The sequence below is a fragment of the Pteropus medius genome, unplaced genomic scaffold (assembly GCF_902729225.1).
Source record: "Pteropus medius unplaced genomic scaffold, Ma_sr-lr_union100, whole genome shotgun sequence".
In the NCBI taxonomy this organism is placed as follows: Eukaryota; Metazoa; Chordata; class Mammalia; order Chiroptera; family Pteropodidae; genus Pteropus; species Pteropus medius.
In genome coordinates this window covers 12,789,654-12,802,426 of record NW_024342473.1, presented here as the reverse complement: position 1 = coordinate 12,802,426, position 12,773 = coordinate 12,789,654, and the positions used below count along the sequence as shown (strand labels likewise).

At 34.9% G+C, this 12,773-nt stretch overlaps 1 protein-coding gene across 1 annotated transcript in view; it reads left to right on the top strand.

Moving 5' to 3' along the window:
* HACD3 (3-hydroxyacyl-CoA dehydratase 3) overlaps window positions 1-12,773 on the top strand; it is a 33,469-nt gene that overhangs the window by 20,413 nt on the left and 283 nt on the right. The window contains exons 6-10 of the mRNA XM_039865273.1: window positions 1,652-1,762; window positions 6,325-6,452; window positions 7,958-8,070; window positions 9,276-9,382; window positions 9,977-10,108. Of these exons, the coding sequence (XP_039721207.1) occupies window positions 1,652-1,762; window positions 6,325-6,452; window positions 7,958-8,070; window positions 9,276-9,382; window positions 9,977-10,108 (591 nt within the window). The remainder of the gene's footprint in view (window positions 1-1,651; window positions 1,763-6,324; window positions 6,453-7,957; window positions 8,071-9,275; window positions 9,383-9,976; window positions 10,109-12,773) is intronic.

The window sequence follows — 12,773 nt, the reverse complement described above, 5'->3', positions numbered from 1 at the left end:
AGTTGTCCCTGCTGCTATGGTAGTTACCAGTTAACTTGTGATAGAGATGGGGATCTGGATGAGTGTGACATGTCAGGAGAGCTAATATTGTGTCGGTGAGTTGATGAGAAATCTTTAATGTCCAGTGCTTAAGCCATGTGTGCACCCACATCAGAAGTCTTATTTTTAATGTTTCCCTTCTGTTTGGGGCCTAACGTAATCTGAGTACAACAGGCTGGTATAGCAGAAGGGAGAACTTTAGTCTCTGGGGCTGGCCTTCTCTTCGGTGGCACCAAGTCCTACATGGACATATGGAAATACCATGTAGGTGCAAGGCTACACTCCTTCCAGCTGGTGTTTTTCTCCAAGCTGAGATCTTAAGGGCTTTTCCACAAACAAGTATGGTTGTTACCCTTAAAAAAAAAATCATTTCTATTTCTGTCTAACCACCGTTAGACAGAAACTCTATAACTATATTATCTTCTGGGTGACATAGGTTATATTCAGCAGCTGTCTATTAAATTCTTGCTGCATGGCATGCATTGTACTAGGCCCTCGAAGTGTGGAGCTGATTACTTCATCATAGTTCGTGTGTTCTAAGAGCTTACATTATAGAGGGAGGTCCATGAAAGTATATATAAAACTAACTCTGAAAAGTAGAGTAAAATAAGGGTTCCTCGTTTGTTCATACTTTTTCAAGTTTTAGTGGTGCTTATTTGGCATGCTGTAAATAAGGAAGGAGACGGTTTTAGAGCAGTGGTTTTCAAACTCTATTCCATGATACCCCAGGGATTCTCAGAGATGCTTTGGAGGAACCGCCAAGCAAGCGGTTCCACGTCCATCAGAGCAGCTCTGCTTTTGTGTTTCATGTATTGGAGTTGTGAATAAAGTTTCTTGAAAAAGAGTTTTCGTTGCTTTAAAAAATGATTTGAATAATTACTAATATAGAGAAATATGTTTTTAGAAAAGCAAAGGAAAAGAGACAGTGGTGGTAAAAAACTACAACAACATAAAAAGGCCACTTGGAGATTTAAATTAATTTTTGGTGTTTTAGAGGGATGTACTTCAAAGACATCTAAAAATTCTTACAGATGGATTTTAAGATGTTAAATAAAACTTTAACTGTTTTATCTAAATACATAAAATTTCCTGATGAAAGTTCTTTATGATAGGAAGTATAATAAATATTTATAGTTTTGAAGAAAAAATTTTAATTAGTTAAATGTTGCTAAAAGTTTGTTTGACATTTTTGGCCCCTTAGAATAAGATTGCTCTTGCTTAACCACATTACTATTTAGTGTGATTATTTCAGCATCAACCAAGTGTGTATGCAGAGCATCTGTAGTTTAGGAATAAATTTGTGGCAGCAGAATCTGAACTCCATAGCTCTGCTCTTGAGAATTATCCCTTCTTTTACCCTTGACTCAGCCATTACTGCCTAAGCCCCTCACTCCTTCCTTAACTCTGTAATTGGTTTGTCTTCACAAACATTTGGCTGCAGACAAAATTAATGTCCTTCATTCTCCTGCCTCTCAGTTTGTAATTTTCCTCCTTTGGTTATGAGTGGGAGCTTAGGCACCCAAGTAGGAAAGAGGGATGAAGTCATGTGAGTATGCCCCATGTATCCCTCTCGACTGCTTGTAACAGTTTACTGTCTTGCTTTGCTTTTCAGCTCTTATAAGCTTGAAGAAAGGATACCTGTTCATGTATAATCTTGTGCAGTTCTTGGGATTCTCCTGGATGTTTGTCAACATGACTGTGCGGTTCTTTATCTTGGGAAAAGGCAAGTCCCAGATTTCAATGCTAGTTTTCTTTTTTCAGTAGATTGACCCACTGCTCACCAAAGTTAATACTCTCTGCCTTTGGTATTAATAATGACCTCCCATATTTGTGTAGCACTTCATGCTGTCATTGTACTTTCACATCTCTTATTTCCCATGACATGTGAAACAGGCGGGCTGGATGCTCAGGTGAGGAAACAGGCTGAGAGATGGCCAAAGAAATGGTCCACATCCACACAGCTAGCCAGAGGCACATCTTGGGCTAGCAAGATAGTTTATTTATAACTAAAGAAATTGATATGATGCTTTCAGTGCCAAAGCTGTGCAAGCCCAAGAGGGATCTCATCCCTTTGGAGTCTAAATAGAGTCTCAAGTGGACTATTCTAAAACTGAATGAAAAGACCATTATAAAGATATTAGTTCTTTATAAATTAATTTGTCTGTTTAACAGAACTCTGGCCAAAACAAATAACAATGGAAAAAATTCTGAGAATGTGACCTAAAGTGTTCTGAAATTTTATTGTGAACAAGAAATAGATAATAAAATTTGGGAGAAGAAAGAAATATCTACCTGTTATGAAAAAAATGATAATCAAAATAGGATAACCTTGGTATAAACTAAGAATAGACTAATCAGTAGAGCAGATTAGGTGGCCCAGGAATAGCTCTTACATTATATATATATGAATTATATATGTATGATATAAAAGAAATTATTAATCAATGGAAAGGGAAATATTATCCAATCTTTTTTATTGGACAGGAAATCTAATAATGTGACCAAGGAAAATTGGTTAGGTTTAGGCATATAAGGGAGCAAGGAATCTGTTTAACTCTTCTCACACTGTATAAAAAAATAAGTTCTCCCAAAGCATTTAAGAATTATAGCTCAAAAAGTTAAAATAGGAGATAAATAGATGTTTATAAAAGTCTCATATGGAAGGTTAGGACTTTCTAAACTTAAAAGTGTTAGAAGAAATTATAAAGGAAAAGGTCAATATATTTGACTATATAAAATATCTAAATTCCTATGTATCTAAAACCACCCCAATTAGACAGCATTAAAAATTAAAAGTATATTGAGGTTAGCAGCGTGGGAATGGAGGGTTGGTGGAAAATTGCAACAAATACCAGCAAGGGTTGATTTCTTTACATACAAAGAACTTGTACAAATTGATTTAAAAATATGAAAACTCTGCCCAATAGATAAACCAAAGTATGTACAGAAAGTTCTTAAGAGGAAATAAAATAATTTAATATTCAGAAAATTGTTTAACTCAGTAATGATAAAGAAAATAAGATTTTTATTTATCAATTTTAGCAAAGTTAAAAAGGATATCTACATCAAGAGGACTAATGGCTACTTGGAGGGTACATAATTACAACAACTCTTGGAAAATCATTTGGCATAATGAATCAAGAACCTTAGCTGTTCATATTCATGAACCTGGTAATTTCACTTCTGGAAGTATGTTCTAAAGAAAGAATTGGAACCACAAGAAAAGCTTTTTCAAAAAAGATAGACATTATGAGATCATTTATATCAGTGACAAATGTCCATCAGTGAAGGATTGGTTTAGAATGTTCCCTCAGTGGAATGTTGTGAAATAAAGTATTTAAAAAAGTTTATAATAACATGGGAAAATACTGATGACATGCTAAAGAGGTAACGTATAAATATGTTCTTCCAGTCGATCACATCCCTATAAAAAGGAAAAACTGAACCAATACATGCAAAAAGATGGGAGGAGAATGCATCATTTTCAAATGGTTTGAATGTGGATACTTTTTTCTTATTTTTACTTATTTTTTTCTTATGAGGGAAAATATAAGTATAATGGAAAATATAAACTATTTAAAAAGAGAAAAAAATTCTGTAGACTGTTTTGTTCTTGACTCCTAAATTTTCCTATCTGAGATTTGTAGAAGGTGAATTGTAGTTAGCTTTAGAATCATTTAAAAGAAGTGCATGTTGTTTTTCCAGCCGTCTTAATACCTTGGAATTCCGTAAATCGCAATTTAAACTAACATAGTTGGATTCTGAGTGTTGCTGTGCAACCGGCTGGTTGTTAGGTGATCTATTCCAAAAGCTGCCAAGATATCTGGGTCATGTGTTTAAAGTAAGCTGCCTGGATTTGTAATTTCTATTTTGGCTCCAAGCCTCTTCCTGGCTATACCTACTGGAATGCAGCTGCTGGTTTAATTCTTCCCTATCAGTCCTCAGAGATGCAGTAAGGACTTGGGGCCTGGCACTCAGGGTCATTGTTTGCCTTTTGCAATTTTTTCCTTTTCCATTCCATAACGGATGTTGGCGAATGACGAATTCCATACATGTACTTGTTTTTTCACGTAAACATGTATTTTGCTAAACTTCATATGCTAAGGAAGGAGCAGTGAACTCTTGGGCTTATATAGAAACTATTGTTTGAGCTTGTCTAGCTTTCTGTTAAGTAAAACTTTTTATTAAATCAATTAAAAATTTTTTTTCTAATTATACGTTAATGACAGGAAAATCAGAGAATAAAGACATAAAACAAAAACTCTACTATAATCCCAACTATGAGAACAGCAGATTCTTGGCGCCTTGGTATATCTTTCCAAACCCACATAACTTCCCTAGGAACAACTCTCGAGGTAGAATTATAAGATAAAAGGACAAATTGTTTTTAAGGATTTTGATGTATAGTGCTGAGAAAGCATATACTCTTTTATACTACCACTATTTAAATCTATATTTCATTAACATATGAGTACTTTTTCCTACGTTCAAAATATTTTTTTTCAAATCATAAAACTAAATGTGCTGATTTAAGAAAGTTTGGAAAATGGGGGGAAAACTGGGCCGGAGGTGGAAGAAAAGCTTGGAGGTGAATAAGTCATTGTCCATCACTACTAATATTGCTGTATATTTCTTTTAGTCTTTTTTTCTCTAGTTAAACACTAAAATCATACTGTATATACAATTTCACATCTTTTAAATGTTAGAAGCATTTTAATGTTACTAATATTTTTTATAATACCATTTTAGGAATTAGATTTCTATTTCTGAATTGAAACAAGGATGAATTTCCCATAAAATCAGAGGCAGAGCCCACAAGATCTAATTTTTGTCTAGCATATACCAAATCTTAAGTCACAACTTTCATTTCAAAGCATGAGAGGTCCTCATTTTTCAAAGATAATTTGCCCAGGAAAAGTACCATGTAAGGAGAATCCCCTAAAAAGGATACCAGAATTTCATTGTAAATGGTGACAAAAAGATTTGATTGGGATTTTGTCTTGAAAAGGGACATTTAAAATTATGAAAATAAATTTATCTTAATATGTAGCAAAATTTAAATTGTAATTTTGTATTAATTCTTCAAAGAAAATAATTTGATTAATTTTGAATTAGTCAAATTCTACCTACTTATTGGTAGAATTTTTCTGGTAAAATTATTCAGTAGCACTATATACCATTCTTCATTTCACACTTGACTTTGTAGCAGGATTGTAAAATGGATCATTTCTGCAAAAATACTTTAGAGGGTTCTTCAGTTTTTGCATGGGCCTTTTTTATTTGTCTGATTTTAAAACCATACTCTTTTGAGGCTCTTACAGTGTCACCTTTGTTGATAATTGTCCTAACTCTGCCACATCCTCAGAAGTACTACTTGTATTTAATAGGCAGGGAGCCGAGAATCCTAAACTTCCTGCAATGTGTGGGACAAACAGTTGTCCTGGCCCAAATGACAGTGGTGCCCTGGTTGAGAAATACTGGAAAGAGGAATGTAGGAATTCAGGATGTCAAGTGAGGATCAGTATGAAAAGTAAAGGATTGTATATTATGGACCACTCAGAATTGATACCACATTTGCTGACTTCAAATAAACAATAATTTATTTTAAATTATTATATAATATTCATGGAGTAGATATACCATAGTTTACTCAAACTTCCCATACTCTTAGACATTTAGACAGTTTCTACTTTAATGCACTTAGGAGTAATGTTTCAGAGAACAACCTTGTTTCTAAAACTTTTTCCATTTTAGGTTTTTTTTTGTTAGGATAGATTCTCAGAATAAGAATAATTAGGATTAAGTATATAAGCACAGTTAAGGTTTTTGAAAATTAATTGTATTCAATATTTTTGTACCTCTGCATTTATGTTTATGTAATTTTTGAGATTTTAAAAGGCTAGATTGCATTTATTATATGTAATATAGTTTTAGCTATAAATGAGATGATGGATCTGAAAAGGATTATCAGTGTGCCTGATACATAGATTTTTTTCAGCATATAATAACTGAATGAAGTCTAGGTATGCTTTTTTTTCTTGTCATTTAAAATGAAATGGGCATACAGGGTTTATGTATTAACCTTGTGGTAGCCAGTAGAGTTGACTATTTATGACCCCACAGGCCTGCTCCCCTCTATCCTAATTGGTTTGTAAACTTGAATCTGACTGGATGTTTATTATACCTTTCTTAAAGTTCTTTTCATGTAAGGAGTTATCTATTTTGAGAATTAATTCTGTTGGAATTTGCCAGTTGATTTACCCTTACTATATATTTGTCCCATAGAGTCCTTCTATGACACATTCCACACCATGGCTGACATGATGTATTTCTGCCAGATGCTGGCAGTTGTGGAAACTATCAATGCAGCAATTGGAGTTACTTCGTCACCAGTGGTACCTTGTCTTATCCAGGTATTGAATAGTAAAGCTCAAGGGTGGGGAATGACAGATCTCAGTGTTTATTTAGTGGGTATGCCACAATTTACTAAGAAGTCTTAATTAGTAAAAATACCTATTTTCACAGGAATAGCATTATTTTATTCTGAACGAGGAAAACTTTAAGCCTCAGAAACATTTTCTAAAGTAGATTTTTGCCATCAGGTCTATTTCATTATAACATTTTCATGAAATCACAGAGATGAAAAAAGAGTTGTAAAAGTAGGGAAACTTGATTCTCAGTCAGGAGCAGAATATTCTACCCTCAATCTTCTTAGATAGAGATGTCCTTGGTTTCCTCCTACTTTGGGTAGATGAAGGCAGTGTAATGGCTAGGAACTCTTTTTACTTTGGACTTTCTTCCATATGTGAAGGTGGCTCTCTTACTTGTATGGGGATTCCTAATATTTGGAAGATTATTATTAGGAACAGGGCATCAAAGCCTTTCATCCTCCTTTCTGTTTTCTAGCTATGCAGTTACACTTGATCTTAGTCAAAAGGCCTAGAAGCAGTTTAGCTATTCAATCACATACCATTAAATACCACCCACCCAGACTCAGGGGGAACCAGGTGATTATTGTTCATCTCTTCTGGAGTACTGTTTTCATAATTCTACTGTTTTGTGGTATACCAACTCTGGCATTCTAATATATAGATCCATGGTAAAGGGTGTTAATACGATAGCCTTATTATTTCTAGGTTTTTGCTCTTGGAAAGAGGCTGCTTTGTTTAGTTTAAAGAATAAAAGGGGGATAGTGAGTGACCCACTAACATGGAATAATGTTCTTTGTATATCAAGGACTATGACAAATAAACATTCGAGTGGAATTTCTAGGGCAAGATGGAAGGGGCAGGTTTAGTATCATCAAATCACACGGCTCCATGGAGTGCCATTCACATAGAATACAATGTGAGTGAAGCTTCTGGGAGCTGGACAATGCCACATGCATCGACATGGATGCATCTTGGGAACATAACACTGAGTAAAAAGTCACAGAAAAATACATATAGCCGATTTCAGAACATTTAAAAAGAGGCAGCATGAACAATATACTGTTTAGGAATACATACATAAGCAGTAAACCTGTAAAGAAAAGCAATGGAATGGTTCACACAAGATAGTAGTTACTTACAGTTAGGGGAAGGAGGGTGTGCCACACTGGTGGTAGTCTGTTTCTTAACTTGGTTTATACAGACACAGATGTTCATTTGGTAGTAACCTTTAAACTGTGTTCAAATGTGTGTATTTTAAAAAATATACTATTTATAATGATACATTTACACATATACACAGTTATCCAGAAAGACTGGTGCGGGCATTTAACTTGTTCCAAAATTGCAGCAGAGGATTAAACCAGTTGAGCTCAATCTTTTTCCATTTACCTTGAATTTAGTGTGATTAGGTTTCAGGTAACACATTTATATGTTCATTTAAAATATGTTTTTGACCTTTTTTTCTTTCTTTTGCATCTTTTTAATAGCTTTTTGGAAGAAATTTCATTTTGTTTATCATCTTTGGCACCATGGAAGAAATGCAAAATAAAGCTGTGGTTTTCTTTGTGTTTTATCTGTGGAGCACAATTGAAATTTTCAGGTGGGTAGAAATGCCAGGATGGTGTTTGAATGCTTCTCCTCTGGATCAGCTCTCTTCTTGAGGGAGTTGCTGTCTTATCGAGGGTCTCATTTGGTTTGGGATTAAGGTTCCATCTGTGGAGAGCTCTAGCTGCATCTGTGTGCTCTGCACAAAGGTGAGGCAGAGTTTATTGAAAGCAGTCATTGGGTTACAGTACCAACCTGGGCATTGGGGAGCAGAGGGAGAAATTCAGGGAAATGAAAGACCCACCTTACCCTTCAGGATCTTGCCGTGTTGTTGGAAAGAGAGGACTCATTCACACAGAAAAATTCATGAGAAGGCTTAAGAAACAGGGTTGAAGGAGCAATCCAGGTTGGATGGAACTAGTGAAGACCAGCCCTCTAGAAGGGATGGTAGAAATGAATCTTTTACTATAAAATTACTGATGTTTGAATTGAACTCTTATCTAGTTCTTCCATTCTTGTCAATAAATTAAATATCTTAAAAAAGATTCAGTTAAAGTAGATGTATTCTTCTCTACCGGACCATACATATTCCACATTTCTTCCCTTTTCTGTCACATGGAGCTAGGATTTTGCAGATTGAATCCTCACCTTTAGGTTTGGTGGTATTTTGGCACAGTTAACTGTTGAGAGGGAGAAGAGGCAGTAGCAGCCCTAGATTGTGTCTTGACTGTGGTTTGTATCCCAGGGCACCCATATACTCTCTAATATATTTAAGACAAAAGTGAAAGAGATTATAGGTATTAACCTTTACTGTGTGGGAAGAAACAAATTTTTTAATAGTATCTCTTTTTTAAATACAGTATGTCTGATTCTAGATGGGAGGTCTTTTATATACTTAATTTTGATAGTATTCATTTATCCAGAGATAAAGTGTCTGTCAAAGTGTCTGTCATCTTTATCTACATGGAATGTCAGTTAGAACTAGGAGTAAAGCCAAAAACCTTGTGAGCATTCTTTCCACATACTGAAGCATTTGAGAGGGTTCTTTTGAGACTTAAACTTAGTTCATCATTAAAAAGAGTTCATATCCTTTGAAGATTAAGGGAGGAGTATGATGGGAGTTTTTGGGTAGATAGCCCAATTCGGTTTTGAAGAAGCCATGTGTGGCTAATTGTAAAATGATTCTTTTTGAATGTTGTTCTAGAGTTGCATTCAGAATCCGATGTGGCTTTTAACATCTGAATTCTTTATTTTCAATAGGTACCCCTTCTACATGCTTTACTGCATTGACATGGATTGGAAGGTGCTCACATGGCTTCGTTACACTCTGTGGATTCCTGCTTATCCTCTAGGGTGTTTGGCAGAAGGTACTTTCAGGAACTCTAGGTTTTATAGCTTAGCTCCAAGGAATAGCTAAGCCAATAGGCCAGACCTTCCTTCCTCTACTAGCCTTAGTAAATATATGGGTGTTGGACTTTTCAAGATTTTCTTTTAGTGGCTTCCTTCTATAATAGTTTTAGTACCCAGACTGTTCCAGGGAAGTAGCTCATTTTGTTAAGGTTTGGAAGTTGGGTGGTTATGTATTGCATTTTTTTTTTTTTTACTTAAGTGATAGTTTTAATTTTCCAAAGCAGTTCATATTGATGATTTCATTTTATTTTGACAAACATCTAGAGAGTGAGTCGAGTCAGGTCGGGATTTTTGTTTCCATTTTATAGGATAGGAAAGTGAAGCCCAGCGCTTTCAAGTAACTGTTTCTCATTAGTCTTTCTGTTTTCATCTTAGAGGCTCATTTCTTAAGAAAATTAGGGGGAAAAAAAGAAGAGGCATGAGCCCTCTGTACAAAGAGAGGAGGAACCATTTTCAACAAACCCAGAACTGAAACTTTGAGGGGTTAGAAGACTCTGCTATTAGATGTAACTGTATGTCATTTGCTTCTAACAAGTTGTTTTTGCTTGCAGCTGTTGCAGTGATCCAGTCCATTCCAATATTCAATGAAACAGGAAGATTCAGTTTCACATTGCCATATCCAGTGAAAATCAAAGTTAGATTTTCCTTTTTTCTTCAGATTTATCTTATAGTGATATTTTTAGGTAAGTATTGGCTCTATAATAGACTTTTCCTGTCACTTATTTAGAGGGCAGAGTTAAATGATTGAAAGTTTTAAAAGTCTTTAGGATTATTTGCAAAGGAGTATAGTACAGAGTTAGAGAAAGATTGCTTTGCCAAATAGACCCACTAGAAGAATATGCTATGTATCGAAGTATTTCTTCCCAAATCTCCAGTGGTTATCTTTTTGAAGTGCTGCTCTTGGTCATTGGGAACTCACCATACGATATTTCATGTTTAAAACAATGTAAGAAGCTCTTAAATAGAATAAGCAGCTCATTTACTTTTACCACAGCCAGTGTTTACAGAGGTGATAATACAACTGGCAGCAAGGAAGGAAGAAGGCAATAATGGCCTCTGAATAGCTGAGATGTCATAAAGCCTTCTGCCTAACAATAGGGAAGTCCCCCTGCTCCTCATGTAAAACCTGCTTGTTTATTAATTTATATAAAATCATGAATTCTTGCCTTAATTCATAAAAACTAAAAGAAGAGAGAAAAAGTAAACCTAAATCATGGCAAATATGAAAACTTTACAGGCCTTTCTAACTATAAGAATGTTAACTTTAGATAAAATTCTAACACATTTTAACATAATTTATGAATTTATCTCTGCTTTAGTTCACAAAAGTCTCGGGATGGCCCTAAATAAGTATGGCTGTCCGATCGCCTAGCAACAGAGGATGTGACAGTACATAGTATATTAGTTATTTCCGTGTAACGAATAATGTCCCAATTTAGCAGCTTAGGACATTATCTCACATGGTTTCTGAGTGTCAGGAATATGGGAAAAGTGGTGGTATGTCACTTTGAGATTAGGTTATAAAAGGCAGTATGAATGTGATGGAGCGCTAATGTCACAGAGGTATGATAGAGGTGTCCTCGTGAGGTTTCAGTTAAGCTGTCAACTCAGCTGCGGCTAGTTTCAGCAGACTTGTCTGGGGCTGGAGGATCTGCTTCAGGCTCACTCATGCAGTTGTGGACAGGAGGCCTCAGTACTTGCCACAGTACTTCTCCATATGGCTGCTCATGACATGACTTTTCCCAGAGCAAGTAATCTGAGAGAGATCCAGAAGCTGCACTGCCTTTTAAAAAATATATTTGATTTTTAAATTGTAATATATTTGACATAACATTGTATATATTTAAGGTATGCTACATGTTGAATTGCTACATCTATGTATTATGATTGCCATTGTAGTGATAATTAGCACCTCTGTCAAGTCCACATTGCCTTTGATAACCTAATTTCGGAAGTGACATTTTGTCACTTTTCCCATATTCTGTTGGTCACACAGACCAACCTAGTACAATGTAGGAGGGAACTACACAAGGGTATGAAATACCTGGAGGTAGGTAGGGATTATTGGGGGTCGTCATGGAGGCAGGCCACCCCAAAAAGTTAGAGGAATACTACAAAAAGTAAACCCAAGAATCCAAAAAGGCCAGTGGTCTTGGCCATTTAGTATTGGAGGAGAAGAGACTTATATACCTCAGGGTATCAGTACATGGCAGAAGCACAGTTAAATGATATACTTCATGGATGTAGATCATTTGCCAAAGTTTAACTTTTATTACATTTCTTTTCTATTTCAGAAAGGGTATAATCTATTTCAGAAAGATTTTTAACAAAAATGTTAAAATATTTGGCTATTGAAGGGAGTAAGCTTCGGTTTGGAAAATGCAATCATTGAGTCTTTACCTCTATTACAGGATAAATCTAGTATTGCTGTAACTAGGCTCCATGAGGTGGGCTTACTGAAATGTTAAAGAGGAATATGTATTGGAAAGACCCTTAAAATATTTTACTTAAAAAATTTACAAGGGTAAGAAGTATTTTAATATGTACTAAGCTTAACGGCTTTTGTGTTGTTTATGTTGTTGCACACTCTTAATTTACAAGGTTTTATACTCAGTTTGCCCACAATGAATATGTAGTTTTTATTCTTCAGGATGAATAAATGCTAAATTTGCATAATTTAGCAGTATAACTAGTTACATTTGTATATAGATCAAAGTGCTTTTCTAAACATACATTTTCTTACAGTAAGTCTGTAAAATAAGTTTTTAACTCTGTTGTACAATGGGGAATCTAAGGTGAGGCTAAGCCATAGAACTATTGAGTGGTAAAGTAGAACAAATTTTTTTCTGACTCTGAAATCTTGTGTTTTCTAATTTACTAAATTGTGCTTCCTAAGAAAAGTTACACCTTTTCAACTGTTGCTTAATACGTGTTATTGAATAGCTTTGAATTAAAAATTGGGTTGTTTCTATACTTCGTATTTGTGTATTTTATATTAATCTTACCTTAAAAGAAAGAAAAAAAGAATACTGAACTCTAAGGAAATGTTTAGGAGTGAAGTGTACTGATATCTGTAACTTACATTGAAAAACATCAAAAATGAGGTGGGAATGGGCATGTAATAAACAGTTAAAGTTTAAATCTAGGTGGTCACAATGATTTAATCTTTTGTGTGAAATTTTTTATAATAAAAATATGGCAGAAAATTAAATTGTAAATCCACTGGGGAAAAACTGAGTTGTCTCTAGTGCATCGTTAATTGAGTAACTTAATAAGTTGAACTTCCTGCAATAAGCACAGTGCTGTGGGATATGAAAAACAGACAACTAGAGACTGTCCTTACCCCAA